Below are 15,502 nucleotides of genomic sequence, written 5' to 3' on the forward strand. Positions count from 1 at the left end.
AAAAACAAACAAAAACAAAAAAAACCAAAAACACCTCAAAACACAAATATGACTAAATGACCTGAACTGCTTAAAATAATATTTTCATTTTTAAAAAATCAATATGGAAGTTATGATAATTTTAATTTTCTAAATCTACTAATTTGTTGCAATTTACGGGATGTTTCTTGCTGAGTTGCTTACAGCTTCTTTTTTAACCATGTTTTTGAAAGAAATAAAACCAAAGGTTAACATACTTGTATAAGATGTTTGATATTAGCTCAAGAAAAGTGATGTAAGTCCATATTACAAAGTGTTAAGGAGCCCAAGATGTAAAACCCTATTTGTCCCATTTGACAAGAAGTACCTCTTTACCTGACTTCACTTCTATTAAACTAGGGGAGCGGTCACTCTGGATATGAGTACATTTTGCTGAAAGTCGGCTACTTACTTACTTAAGGTAAAATTTTCCTTCCCTTCATAAGTAGGAGAGGATGCACCCCTCTCCTCTCCGGTCATTACAGTAAGATAGATGTAGTGCTTGTTCCTCTCTGTAGAGGCGCACCCTTCATCCGGTTCGCCGCTCAGAATTTCGCCGGAGCCACGCACGTCTTTCTTTACAGCGCCTGCTAATATCCATTTTCTCCGAATATGGACGCGGGATTCTTCCGCGTAAGTGATTGAAAATTATTTCTGATTTGCTTGTGTCTCACTACTAAGATGCATAGCGTTATATTCCTTGATTAAGAGGTTAACATGCTGTGGTTAGATGGAGGGCCATTCAGTCAGACAGTAACGTGATGGCCAGGGCTTCGTCTATCAACTGATGACAGTCTTGGATTTCGACAAGAGCCTTGTGGACTATTTTCAGGGCTTGTACATTTTTACAAAATAAATCTGTCATCCCATTGCTACGTGTAACGACGTATTGCCTACACGCCATAGCCTGTCCACAGTATAGTAGAGATCGACATATTTGCAGGAAATAGACGAGCCGGCAAAGCTAGCAAGCTACTGCTAGCCTTGGCTAAAGATGGCGTCCGGGCGGTTCATCGTTTCTGTCTCTGTGCGGCAGTCACGACCACCGCTACGCTTACATTGGCGAGAATAAGTAGACGTGAATATGCATTGATTACTGTGACTTTTGGTGTTGTGTTAAGCGCCATGCCAGCACTGTCACTAGCCAAGATAGCCTCTAGACGGTGGCTAATATTAGCCCGTTAGTGTCCCATGGAGGATTAAGCAGGCTAGCTTAGCTAATGTTAGCTTGTTGGTATCAATGTCATATCTGACTCAGTTTGACGGTTTAGACTTCACATGGTACCGTAGTCACGTGAACAAATGTTAACTGATGTTTAAGTTTTAAATGTGACGTCTTATGTTAATACACGTGTTATAAGGTTTGCTGACATAACTTTTACCCAGTGTTTTGGTTTCGATGTCAGTATCGCCGGTGTTTTAGAGTGCAGCCATGTTTACGTCACGGTAGACAAATACTAAGCAAACTGTTGTGCAACTGAATGTCTAATGTACGACACATGTTTCAAGCATGTGTTGGTATGCGTGCAGATGCCATTGTCAACCCCAATTAGCCAACTAAAACTGGATTGTTTATTTTTCTTTAGGGAACAAGTGCGGAGCAAGACAACCGTTTCAGCAACAAGCAGAAGAAACTGCTGAAGCAGCTGAAGTTTGCAGAATGTCTGGACAAGAAGGTATATGATCATTCACATTGCGATTATGTGTATTTCCAGTGTTAGTACTGTTTTCTTCCCACACAAATTGTTTGCTTGAAAAATGTAATGACTGGGTACAGAGTTGGAAATTGTGCCAATGTAGTTAGTGGATTCCACCAGCCACTCAATTGTTAACAGTTGTTTTTTGGTTGGTCAATGAGGCAAATCTAGTAGCCAACTGCATATTTTACCAGCATTTGTCTGGTGCCAATTACAGCCCTGACTGGGTAGGTTTGTGATGTGCTAGTCACCGATGTCTCTGTATAGAGATTTGCTTTCGATTGCATGAAACTGAAATGTCTAGACACTGACTACGTTCACACACACACACAAATATTCCACTGTTATTCTGATTCTACCAATATTCTGAATCTGATATGGGTCATGCAAACAGTATATTCCATCTAGGTATTCTGTATAAGGCCTTTTCCCAAATTTAGCATTTTCCAATTAAGATGTGGGATATGCTGGTATTGTTGGATTTTGAAAGCATTCTGTGGAAATGTATACAGCACATTTAGAATATGAATCTCACCTGGGGATTTTGCCGGGGTTTGGGACACACAGCCTCTTGCCTGGTTACGGTCAGCTCTGTGCGTTGTCATGGACGCGTTGTAAACAAACCTGACTCGTAAACAGTTTGCAAGGCTGGTGTAGAGACACATGCCCCAAGAGGAAGGCTTGCATTTCTGGTTGGAAGGAGAGACATATCTACTTTAAACATAATGAAAAACTTGGATAAATCTTTAAGTCATTCCACAACCAGAAACTATAAATCGCCAGAACCATCAAGGAAACATGGACAATTATAAAGTAGCAGCCAACAATGTAAGAAGATGCATAAAAGGACTAGATTACAGTGCACAAGTATTAGGAGTTGATGGGATCACATTTCACTGGAGTTGTACATTTTTTTATTTCTATCTGATGGATTGATGGATGGATTGATATGAACGGTTTTTACATATATGGAAATATAGCAACGCTTACCTTCTTTAGAAGGGCACGTTATTAGGAGTGTGCATGGCTTCATGTAAATGGGAATATTAGCAGGATATTCATTTTCATTAAGCATATAAATATCGTAATAGGAATATTATCTTTTTCGGAGTAAGGGCAAAATGAGATTATCTATGTATGTAAACAGACACTGTAGTCTCAAGTCATTTAATCATTGTCTTTACTAACTGGGTGCTCTCGGTTTCTTTGTTTCACCCATAGGTGGACATGACCAAAGTGAACCTGGAAGTCATCAAACCTTGGATTACTCAGCGAGTGACAGAGATTCTGGGGTTCGAGGATGACGTCGTCATAGAGTTCATATTTAACCAGCTTGAGGAGAAGGTAATGTCTTTGTGTTTATTTTTTGTTTTTTTCAAAACTGTCATAAATTTGAAGACTTTGTTTAGTTAGTAAGGAGGGATATAAGCAAATAATTGCACATCCTAGTCAAATTGAATGGGTAAAGTAACAATTGGTGTAAGACTAATTTATAATGACATAACTATGTTTTGCTGTTATGTGACAAAGTGCCTTTATTCAGCAGTCTTCTAATGATGATGTGATTTATGATTTAAAAGGCCTGAACCAATATGGATGTTATACCTTGCATCAGAAGTATAGCACCAACACCTAATTAGCTCTCTCCTGAGCCCAAAGTCACTGAGCCCAACTCTCCCTTCATGATGCAGTGTGTGGTTTGAGGTGAGTTATATGCAGGGATTACCAATATCATGTCAGTGAAAGACACACCTGAACAATGCCATAATCATGTTCTCCGTAGGTATTTGCAGTGCATCATTTAACTGCCCAGATCCCTTTAAATGTAAATGTAATGGCAGGCTGAAATCAGGGAGGCTTTAAACAATTTGCCACAGCCTATTGTTAAAGAGTAATGGATCCTCCTTCTTTTACATTTCTTTAAAGAGTAACTTGACACCAAGCTGAAACATATTGTCTCCTTGGCCCCCTGTGATTGAAAGTTTCATGTCTTTTGTACCTCTGTAAGGTGTGGTCAGACAAGTTTTCTGTTACCCTTCTAACCACACCTTACAGTGATGTGAGGGTGCCATTAACACACCCAGGTGTTATCTTTACATCACTGTGAACTTCAACCTCTGGAGGTCAACAAAAACAAGATTTTCACCTGATTTGAGTCAAGGGCCGTGTCCATCACAGTGTTTTTTTTTTTTTTTTTTTTTTGTGAGGCTAGCATAATTTTTGTAATGATTTGCCACAGGGGCACTGCAAATATATGGTTTTTCTTTCTTTTCTTTTTTTTCTTCTTCAGAGCACCAGTTGAAAAATGTTTAAATTTGTGCAAAAACACTGTGCTTGTCACTGTCACTTCAGCTGTAATTGCGGTGGAAGAGAGACAATCAGCCTATCGCGTGTTAAACAACAACAGAAATCTCTTCATTTAAAGTATATAGCCTTCTACTATGTCTCATCTTATAACCCACGCAGACCGGCAGGTCCGTCTGCTCTCCCTGCATGCTTCAGCCTCCCCTTCATCCAAAGCAAGAATACTACCCTCTGACACCATGTTTACTTCCACGGATCATAGCAACTACAAGCAGTGAAAGCTTCTCAGCTGAAAAAATGCTGTGCTTCCAAAGTGCTCTCAAACGCTCCTGGCTGGGCATTTCTCGAAAATTCGCGTTCTCAGCAGGGGGAAAAAAACAAACAAACAAAAACGCTATGGTGGACACGCCCCCTTATTCTGTAGGGAGTCTGTTAGATCTCTGACAGCATCCAACATCTCAGTTGAGTGTGATCAGATGTGAAACAACCCACCCAGAAGAAACAATACTCTAATAAACTTCTGTTTGGCGTTAAGTTACTCTTTAAACTGGAAGGCCATTCAAATATCTGTAGTGGTCATGTTTTTGACCTTTGAGTTGTAATACCCCACTGATGTTATGCATTAAGTTTTTTAATATTAAATTGTGCATGTTTTTCATCCCATAGGACATTTGCTACTTTATTTAACAAGACTAATTATGTCCAAGAGTTGCCTTTATTTAATTATGTGTACCCCACTGATATGTCCAACCACTTGGATGTCTGGATAATGGGTAACTTCCATTGCACAGGCTTACATTTTGAAATAGGAAAACAGGTTAATGGAGGGAAATAGCACACGTAACTTACGCATAGTATCCTTCATTAGACACTACTAGAATTCCATCCATTAGTATACTTCAGTTTAAGTTTTGGCAGATATACCCTCGTAAATGAATTTTATTCTCCCAAGATGCTAAAAAACACATGTATTTGTTTGATAATAGTATATGTGAAACCAGCACTGCACAGAAATATATATCTATTTTTTAATCTTTTCATTTGATCTTTTGCTTGCCATAGCTTTTGGGGTGGGTGGGTGGGTTGGGTTGTTAAAGCTAAGTTTAAAGGGAACTGTTGCATAATGGTAAGAAAGGGTAATTGATTCGAGATTACGCTATCTCACTAATTCTATCAGTTGTTGAAATAAAACTCCTTTTTTTGTGTAACTGTGTACTCATTATTGCTTGTTCGTCTCTTGCAATTTAGATAAATGATATAACATTAAGCTCAAGGTGGTTGAGTCTCAAGCAGTAGGGAGGCGGAAGCAAGCCAAGGGAGCTCCGTGCCCACTGATCCCACGGGACTCACTGAAGACACCGGAACTGTACTTGCAGTGTTGGGTTTTAATGCACTCTGTATTGTGGCTATTTGTTTACCTGCTGAAGTGTAGACTGTGGGGAGACTGGAGATCAAGGGGTGGGCAGGGACACAGAAATGTAAAGTATTTTGGCATAGTAGGGAAGTCAAATAATGGCAAAAATATTTTTTGTGTTATTGATTGTATATTGGGGGGAATAACAATCAGAAATGGGTGGAACAGCAATATTGCATGCAGTTTTTATAGAAATGTCTCCCCTCAGCTAGCTCGCATTCTCAGTCTGATGAGTTTGTGAGTACAATTTAAATCAATCACACATTTATTTTGATAGGTTATTGAGTCACGTATTGGACCCAGGTATGTTAAGTATTCTAGCCAGTGTCTTATATGTTTTGAGTATGGTTAATTGCATAGTCACAGGTATAGTTTAGTGAGGACTAGAAGGTAGGCAGTCCCATATGTGGGATCCTACCCCCCCTCTGATATTTTGCCTTCCATTATTTCAACGGCCATATGGTCTTTTTTTTTTTCCTCCCCCCTTCGTGTGTGTGTTACAGCACCCAGATAGCAAGATGATGCAGATTAACCTGACAGGCTTCCTGAATGGGAAAAACGCCCGGGAGTTCATGAGGGACCTGTGGCCCCTGCTGCTGAGTGCCCAGGAGAACATTGCTGGCATCCCCTCTGCTTTTCTGGAACAGAAGAAAGAGGAAATTAAACAGAGACAGGTGAGCTTTTCCCCAAAGTGAATTTGCCAAAATGTCTGTAAGCTTCAGGAAGGTCACTGGGCTACGGTGTCTGACAATGAGTGGAAAGTTCTGGTAGTCCAGGCAGCAAAATACCGGTGTAAATAATGCTGCATTCACATGGAATCAGGTAGACAGACGGACAACACTGTCTCGACGGCGCAGGAAAAACAGATGGAATAGCGATGTTGTGCTGTTTGGAAAGAATGGAATAAAATATCTCAAAGGATTTTGTCTGTATTATCTTGTTCAATAATTATTGTAATTGTCCAAATTGCCCATGTTTACGTTACAAGAATAAAAACGAGATGATAGAATAAAAAATTTGTCCCAGAGGGCAGCAAAAAGTGAAAATATTTCTACTTCTGTCCTGCTCTCATCCACTAAAATGACATCTGCTTTGTCATCTGCCTGATTCGATCTAAATACAGCATAAGTCTGACGATGTTTTGGGTCGAAATAGCATACACAATTTCTTAAACAACTTTTTGTAAAATGCTGTAATCACTGGGGTGGATAAAGTTTCCTACGAGAACCATAGGGACGATAACATGAGCAGAGTATTTGGCATGTCAGGTGACAGTATATTAACAGTGCAGACTGAACATGTATTGTTGGTTAAAGTGATTGTTCCCTCATTGTTTGATTTCTTGTAGATTGAACAGGAGAAACTAGCGTCTCTGAAGAAGGCTGATGATGATAAGAAGGAAAAGGACAAGGACATCAGAGAGAGGGCTCAGTCTAAAAGCCCAAGGAGGTAAGAAAAACATTTTTAATGTTGAGATCAGTGGACAGACGATGGATTTGTTGATGTATCCATGAACATCTGAACTAATTCTGTTCACTTTATCTCTGCTCAGGCGGAAGACAAGGTCACCATCACCACGGCGAAGGTCGCCAGTGAAGAGGGAAAGGAAACGTAGTGCCTCGCGTTCCCCAAGGCGTAAACCCAGTCCAGTTGGTAGCAGTTCACCCCCTCCACCTCTGATGCAGCTGCCCACGAAACCTTTGGAGCAGCTTGTGGAGCCAGATACATTAGCAAGAGCCCTGCCAGAACCAGTCATCCAAGAAACTCCTGCCACCTGGTTTGTCGAATACTTTCCTTGCTCAAAATTTACTATTTTGTCTTTGTCTCAAAGTCAGTAGTTGTTTGTGCTTAGTGTTTGGTTTAGTTTTGATTCCACTTTTAATTTTAGGCATAGTATCTGTTTTTTTTGTAGTAGTAGTGCATTGGATCTAAAACAAAATAAATATTTATTCATAATTATTTAAATTTAGTTTGGAAACATGTATAGTACTGTAGTTTTGCCTTTAGATTAAAAAAAAAAAACCCACTGAAGGGTAACACGTAAAATTTAAAGTTCTGTCTCTCGTGCAGTGACACAGTTGTGGAGGTGGTGAAAGCAGACACAGTGACTGAAGTCAAAGAGCCTTCGCCAGAGAAGATTCATAAGAAGGAGGAAAGGCCCAGGTCCCGGGAAAGGGAAAAGGACAGCAGGAGGGAAAGACCTCACCACCGTTCTCGTTCTCATTCCCCCCGCACTCGCAGACGACGCTCCCGATCTAGGTAATTACGGACATTTGGGATTATTAAGTTATTGTGGCGCCCTCTGGTTCTTCAAATTTCTCTTGTCTAAAGTATCTTGTGTAAAATCATTAGCTTCAGAGTTCTAAGATGTGAAAAAAAAAAAGTTAAAAGCTTCTCTCCTTCTCTACCCTATTTCAGATCCTACTCTCCTCGTAGAAGACCGAGTCCTAGAAGGAGGATGTCTCCTCGTCGAAGGAGCCCCCCAAGACGCGGCCCCACCAGCTCCAGACACAGACATAGACGCTCCCCTGTCCGCAGGTCAGTGAGCGCAGCGGAGTTATTACAGGAACAATCATTTCGTTTCACAGCCATATTTCTCTATAACATCTTCCTATTTTGATTAGTAGATCTGGGCCTCACAGAAGATATGAGACCAGCCTTTTCTGTTTTAGAATAAAACACAATGTTTTTAATGTGTTTGTGTCCTGCAGGAGGCGCTCTCGTTCTGCTTCATCTTCTGGCAGCAGCTCCTCCGGCTCTCGCTCACCCAAAAAAGCAATGAAAAGAATATCTAACACACCACCCCGAAAACAGGTCCATCATTCTGACCACCCCACCAGCCCCACAGGGAAGGACAGGCGATCACCATCACCACGGGCCAGAAGGGGCAGAGGCTCTGCATCACCAGCCAGGTCATCTGGTACGACCTTTATCATTCTTTAATTGCCCACCATAATTATCACATCTTTGTCTCATACTGACAACCACAAATGTGTTCAGCTCCTCCTCAGCTGTGCTTTAGAATTTAGATTTTATTGTTCGAAATCGTTTGATGCTTTAATTCCTCTGTTAATGAGCCAAATAAGTCTTGTGCATTTAAAGCCTTTTTTTAAGAGCTATACAGGGTTCCCACAATCATGGAAAACCTGGAAAAGTCTTCAAATTTCCCAATCTTATTTCCAAGGTCTGGAAAAGTTGTGAAATTAGTAAAAATAATTGAAAGTTTTGCAAAAGTCATGAAATTTTGTTGATTGTCATGAAAGTGTTACAGTAATCTTCTGGGAATAACCTCCCACATAATAGAACACGACGGCAAATTTATTTTCAGTAGTGTGTCGACGTAGGGTAGCTCTCGTGTTGATTTGTGCCGTTTTCTCTACCACGATGCACGTTTCTTCGTCTTCTCCCTGCATCCCCTATATGTATACATGCTAATGGAAATTATGATTGAATAAAATTTTAATTCAGTGTGTTTAAAGTTGCCAAAAAAAAAAAAAAAAATCTTATGGGTCCTTGAAAACTCATGGAAAAGTTATGAAATTTTGTCCATGAAAATGTGTGGGAACCCTGGTTATAATAAAGGAGAAGGATTGTTATAATACATCCATGATTCTTGTTTTTCAGGTTTAAAGCGAAAACAAGGTGGAAGGGGTGATTCTCCATCTGATAATGCTAAACCCAGACCGTCTGAAGGGTCTGATTCAGGTAAGCATCAATTCTATACATTTAAAGAATTCAAATGGCCTTTCACCTCACAGCTCACAAAATGTGATGAGCGGTTGTACGGAGTTCCCAGCCATTTCTGCTTGTCAGAAAATTACACTTTTTTTTTTTTGCACAGTCCATCTGTTTACAGCAGGAAGGTGCACAGTGGTGGATGTAAATTTAATATACACGGTGTTCATGTCACATTACAAATTGCACAATTTTATTTTTTGTGCCAATGACATGAAAAAATTGTGAAAATGCACTACAAGCAAAGTTTGCTAAGCCAATAGTAGAAGCTTGAGCAGCTGTGCAGAAAAAAATAGAATCCATAGGCTTGTGTGAAAGTCCTTCATTTTAACCTCACGCCAAAAATTATATTCTGACTTTAGCTCCGTTCTTTTTTTTTTTTAGACCATAGCAGATGGATATTTTGTTGCGTTGCCTAAGTTTGAGTTAATCTCTCCCCAATGACCTCTTTACGGTGATCCCATTTCTCAAGCTGCTTTGAAAATTGTGTGTGATAATCTTTACTGATCCCACTTACAGTGTCAAAACAAACAGTAAATAAAACCTCAATGAAACACCTTACTTACACAAGGGAATAAAAATATATAATTAATCACACTATGCCATGAAGACATCTAATGAAAACTCAAGCCACAGGGATATAAATCTTTATCTGTTTTATCTAACTTTGCCATGGCATTCTGTTTCATTGGTTTTTCTAACACTGACGAGACAATCGATGCTCTACATTTCAGAGGAGGATAAAAATGAGAAAGGGGCAACAGCAGATTCGGTGCAGCAGCGACGTCAGTATCGCAGGCAGAATCGACAGTCGTCTTCAGGTTATAAGCGTTTTTATCCCCGTTCTGTCCTCTCCCATACCCAACCCCCCCCCCCCCCTCTCTTTCTAACCAAGTCTCTGTCCATGTCACCTTGCACTCATCGTCTTATGGATTTTTGAAGCTGTGCCCTAACCCCAACCTTGGTGTTTATTCCCTCACCACATACAGTTAAGACTACAATTAAACAGCTGTTGATGTCCTCTGTGTGTTTGATTTCAGATACGGGCTCTTCGTCGTCAGAAGACGAAGCACCCAAGAGGCCAACAGCTGGGCCAGGCGCCAGAAATGGGGAAGTCCGGAGGAGACGCACTCGTACGCCCTCCCCACGGAGGCGACACAGGGACGCCTCTCCAAGGTTAGACACTTACAGAGTACTTGCACATTTTTATCCAAACAGTTTAACTAGATGCTAATTTGAGCCTTGTTCTGTGATGTTCATGTGTATTATTTTTCGTGTTTGTACCTCTTTAGGAAAAGACGTTCTCCATCTCCTGGACGCAGACGTCGCACTCCGTCTCCCCCACGACGCCGCAGATCTCCCTCTCCTCCTAGACGAAGGTACAGGCATGTTCATTTTATCTCGAGAGTTATCATTTAAATATACACTGAATATTCAAGATGTTTTTTGACAATTCAATGTGGTGCTTCCCAGGTCTCCCTCTCCACCTCCCCGTCGTCGTTCTCCATCCCCCAGACGATATTCTCCCCCTATCCAGCGTCGCTACAGCCCCTCACCTTTGCCTCCACAGAAGAGGAAGATGTCCAGCTCTCCCACAAAACGTTCTTCCCCAGGGGTCAAGCGACGCCCCTCCAGGTCCCCCAAACGCAGAAGCTCTCCAGTTCAAAGGAGACGCATGTCTCCATCATCCTCTCCACCCAGACACAGAAGGAGCCCCATGTTGCCTGTCAGGCACAGCAGGGATACAAGATCTCCTGTCGCAGCCGCCAGCCGCCTCTCCCCGTCCCCTGCACACCGCAGTCGCGCTGTTAGGGGTTCCACCAGTCCTCAGGGACGTTTTGAAACCTCCAGTGCATCTCCATCTAACCAGCGAAGACAGCAGTCCCCTTCACATAGTGGCAAACCCATTCGCAGAGTGTCCCGCACCCCAGAGCCACGCAACAACCAGAGGTAAGCAAGGCAGATAGCTTTCATCTCCATTATGATTGTGTCTGACCAATCCAGTTTTACCTGTCTCTAATCTTTTTTGCACACTTCTCATCACCCCTTTGAATGCCACCTTTGTCTTTTCTTCAGACCGTCTCCAAGTCCCCAGCCTATGAGGAGAGCATCCTCCAGATCAAGATCTGTTTCCCCTCAACCAGCAGCTCAGAAACGTCCAGCGCCAGCGTCCGCCTCCCCGTCACCGTCACGCTCAGTCAGTGGGTCTCCACCACCAGCCAAAAAAGCCAGCAGTGGTTCTGGCAGTCAGTCCCCAAGCAAGGTACGATATCTCAGCATATTGACTAAATACTAGTGCAATGCTCAGTTGAAACGGCTGCAGAGCCTCTTGGCTTGTTTATCCTACGTTTAATAATATTGAACTTGCTCACATCAAAGCACACTGAATTCAACGGTGCACATTACTGCAATACATCTACTAAATGTAAAGTAGTTCGGATAAACGGTTCTCAATATGCAAAGAATACGCATACATACACAGACAGAAATGCCATGCTTTGCAGTTATATAACTGTGTATGGCATTGTTCACAACATATTATATGATGATGTAGTATATCATAACTTTGTATGACTTTTATGACATTTCATTTGTAAATACTATAATATGACTTATGGCATTTTTTCTTTTAATCTTTTACCATAACTTTTTTCATTGCATTTTTTTTAAACATCAACACTATGGCTTTCTATGAATTCTATTTTTGACACACTACATTGTCTTTTTATTACATTTTTTTTCCCCAACATACTATACTATGACTTTATATAGCACTGTTTTGCCATACTATACTATGACATATTTCATGGCATTTTTCAAAACCTACTGTACGACTACGACTTTTTTTTTCGACCTATGTCGACCTTATGACATTTTTTTGACATAGTATAGTCAATAGACATAGCGACTTAAATTCAGACCCCTTTTTGCGATTTAGAGTTTAATACTGAAAGTCTTTTAATGTCCTGTGAGCCATAAAAAGATTGTTAAAGATATCCTGGAGATTATGTTTTGAAATAATCTGGAATCCTGATATGGCACAACCCCTCATTGGCACAGTAATATTTTAAATGTTCCTGTAATGTTTATGTATATTCTCGTAAAATATCTTTTTTTTGGTTTTAAATTGCAGAATTCAGATGTTGACAGCAGTGCAAAGAAGAAGAAAAAGAAGAAGGAAAAGAAACATAAGAAAGACAAGAAACATAAGAAGCACAAGAAGCATAAGAAGGAGAAGAGTGGCGGCACGGTGACCGCAGACGGTCAAGAAAACCAGGCTGTGGAGGAGGACGGAGAGTCAAGAAAGGTGATGTCTAGTTTCTGTATGACTTGAAGCTACCAAGGCCTTGTACTTTCTGCTCAAGAGGGAATATAAAAAAAGTAGAAATAAATATATTGTCATGCACCAATCTTACATGTCTGAGTTGAGATGCGTGTATTTCATGCTATTTTTTTGGTTTAGGAATCAGACAGTGAAGTAGAGGACAGCTTGGACGACCTGGAAAAGCATCTGAGGGAAAAGGCCCTGCGTTCCATGAGGAAGGCCCAGATGTCTCCATCACAGATGTCCTGAAAATGAGGGGCTTTCTCACGTTTGAATTTTCCACTCACTATTGATGTTCGTCATCAACCTGGTTCAGCTTTAGAATGTACAAAATGTTAAATCTTGAGTCTTTTTTTGTTTTCTTTTTACTGGTTTGGTACATTCTGAAGAGTGTCTTTCATTAAGAGCTTGATTTGTCAGTTAGTGTACTATCAACTGTAAAGAGGCTTATGTTGTCCATAATTTTAAATTGTTGAGCAGGGAAATGGTTTAAGCTCAGAGGTTTGAGTTTGGCAGGTTTAAGATATTTTCCACAGCCTACAATAGATTCCATTGAGAAATGATTGCATGTGCAGTGATTGTCTCTGATGTGCATGAACCACTGACCTTTTGGAGTGTAGAAGACAACCATACAATAACGTACAGTAACAGACTGTTACTATTGCCTTTCATTAATGGAAACAGTTGCACAGCTATGTGAACTGTCGGAGGCCGTAACAGAATGTCTTGTCCCATATCGTAACTTAAGAGAGGTGTTTAGTGTCGTTTAACCTGCTGTTTTTTCTGACTTTAAATTGTCTTGGTTTAAGACTAAAACAATCTGATGTGAAACAGAGTACGCTTTAATTTTTCCAAAAGGATTGATATGCAATTTTACGTTGACACCCTTGCACCAAGCTAATCTCTGTGGGACTGTTGTATGATTTGTATTTAGTATTCCTGGCTCTTGTCATCTTGTCATCCTTTCAGAATTAAAACCTTTTTATAGGACGTGTGCTTTTGTTAATGTTTAACCTTTTAAAACCTGGAGAGGCATCACTTTTCTTGTGCTACTTTGATAAGTATTTAAACTTTTGGTACAGTTTCTGTCTAAAACATGGCAAAAAAATTGCAATGAGCAACTTGGTATGAAATGCTCTACAAACTGCAAGAAATTTGTAGATTTAGAAAATTATTTTTTAAAAAGCTAGGGAAAAAACTAATCAATTAAATATTTAAAATCTGTTACAAAATGATTGTGATTTTTTTGAAAGCACTTTCCCCAGGTCATTTTTGAGAGGAGAAATACTGTAGTTTTTACACTATTACATGTTATTTCACAGCTACAGTTACTTATCAGATTAATATATTTTATTTAAAAAATTCAATAATCTTTGACATAACTATAAAACCGCATTTTTATAGATTAGAGTACCCAAAATAGAGCTACATTGTTACGATTAGTAGTTGTCCATTGCAATGGACAACTTGTCCAGATCTATCAATCCAAATGCACCATGGATGTATTATAGTAAAGAACACAGAGCTATTTGCTGGGATGTCTGTAAGCCAATCACAATGTCTTACATCATCTAAAGAGGACTGCAGTGGACCCACACCTTTTTTTAAATATGCACTGCCAACTCAGAAGGAGAAAGCACAAAGCACATTTCAGTCTGTTATTCATAGTTAATATAGATAATTTGTGTTTTAACAGCTTTTAAACATAAGATGTTACATTAATTATACATGTCAAAAAATCATATAAAAGATTTACAGCTTTTAGTTAGAATTTTGTCTTAAAAATATTTGACGGCACAGTGGACGGTGGATCTGAGTGTCACAATAAAGGTCTGGAGTTTTTCGACTTACTATTTTCAGGAGATACTTAAGAAATTAATAATATTTTTCACATATGTAATGTGTTTTAAAGCACCACTATTCACTGATATTAGTCAGTTATTAATGGAAAATAAATAATCTTCCATTTCATTTTTGTGGAAAAAAAAAAGTCTGTTAAGACTATTATTTGTCATTTTAACTTTTAGGAGACTTTTGTGTTAAGATTATTTGTCCATTGGAATGGACAGAAAAACCCCTCGACAAAAACTTTTTATACCTTTGTTTTCTAAAATGCTAATGATTTATGAAGGCATTTACTGAATAAATTCATCATTATATTTGTGTGTGTTTTGAACATAATTGGGTTCTGAAAGGGTTAAAATGTTGCTTACATGTACAGGTCAACACACACACACACACACACACACACACACACACACCTCGACCGACCAGGTAACTTTCAAAATAACGTTATTTACGCGTCGCGTGCATTCGCTTTCTTTCTTGTCTCGTGCCATGATGTGCTCCCCTCATTAAGGTTACGGGTTTGACTATAATAATATTAAAGGTAACATTTCACAATCTGCCAAATAATGACAATATCACTCAAAGTCACTTTGCCAATTTAAACGCCGGTGGACGTTTACACGGTGAACAAGCATGCTAGCTAGCAAATTAGGTGACGTTAAGCTAACGCCATTACCACTAAATACCTAACCAACTGGCATTTTTAACTTTTCACATCCACCCCAGTCCGCTTACCTTTGCAGAGGAGACGAAGAACCGTCCTCACATGAAGAAAACGCCAGCTGAAGCGAGGAGGTGGCAGAAAATCAGTGCTGCTGTTTGCGTGAAGTCACTGAAAATGACATTACGCATTTGTCAGTCGGCGGGGGTCTAATCAGGTGCTGTGATTGGTCGGCTTCTTCTTCTACTTTTCCTTTTCAGTCATTGATAGTCTACTGCACGTGCACAATTCAATTCAGAGGCATCGCCGGCTTTTTGCGTAGCTGTAACCTATTACTTCCTATAGGTGAGCCTGGGAGACCACATAAGAATAAAACTTAAAACAATCAATTAATAATGCCCTGATCCCCCTGTTAGTTATAGACTTAACTAATATACTCATGTAGGGCGAAAATCCTGCCAACGCTAACAAAATGTTTTACAAATGCCCTGCGAGTTACA

General features: G+C 39.9%; 1 protein-coding gene across 1 annotated transcript; it reads left to right on the forward strand.

The window, feature by feature from the left end:
* Nucleotides 1-555: 555 nt before the first annotated feature.
* Nucleotides 556-13,483, forward strand: srrm1 (serine/arginine repetitive matrix 1). Its single transcript, XM_042500425.1, has 17 exons — nt 556-651; nt 1,605-1,694; nt 2,937-3,059; nt 5,937-6,107; nt 6,782-6,882; nt 6,986-7,210; nt 7,504-7,692; nt 7,852-7,971; nt 8,145-8,353; nt 9,058-9,138; nt 9,903-9,989; nt 10,209-10,344; nt 10,461-10,547; nt 10,642-11,118; nt 11,245-11,431; nt 12,302-12,475; nt 12,632-13,483. The coding sequence occupies exons 1-17, from the start codon at nt 631-633 to the stop codon at nt 12,740-12,742; spliced, it is 2,589 nt and encodes an 862-aa protein (XP_042356359.1). The 5' UTR covers nt 556-630; the 3' UTR covers nt 12,743-13,483.
* Nucleotides 13,484-15,502: the final 2,019 nt, after the last annotated feature.

This window comes from Plectropomus leopardus, chromosome 14 (assembly GCF_008729295.1).
Source record: "Plectropomus leopardus isolate mb chromosome 14, YSFRI_Pleo_2.0, whole genome shotgun sequence".
NCBI classification, from domain to species: Eukaryota; Metazoa; Chordata; class Actinopteri; order Perciformes; family Serranidae; genus Plectropomus; species Plectropomus leopardus.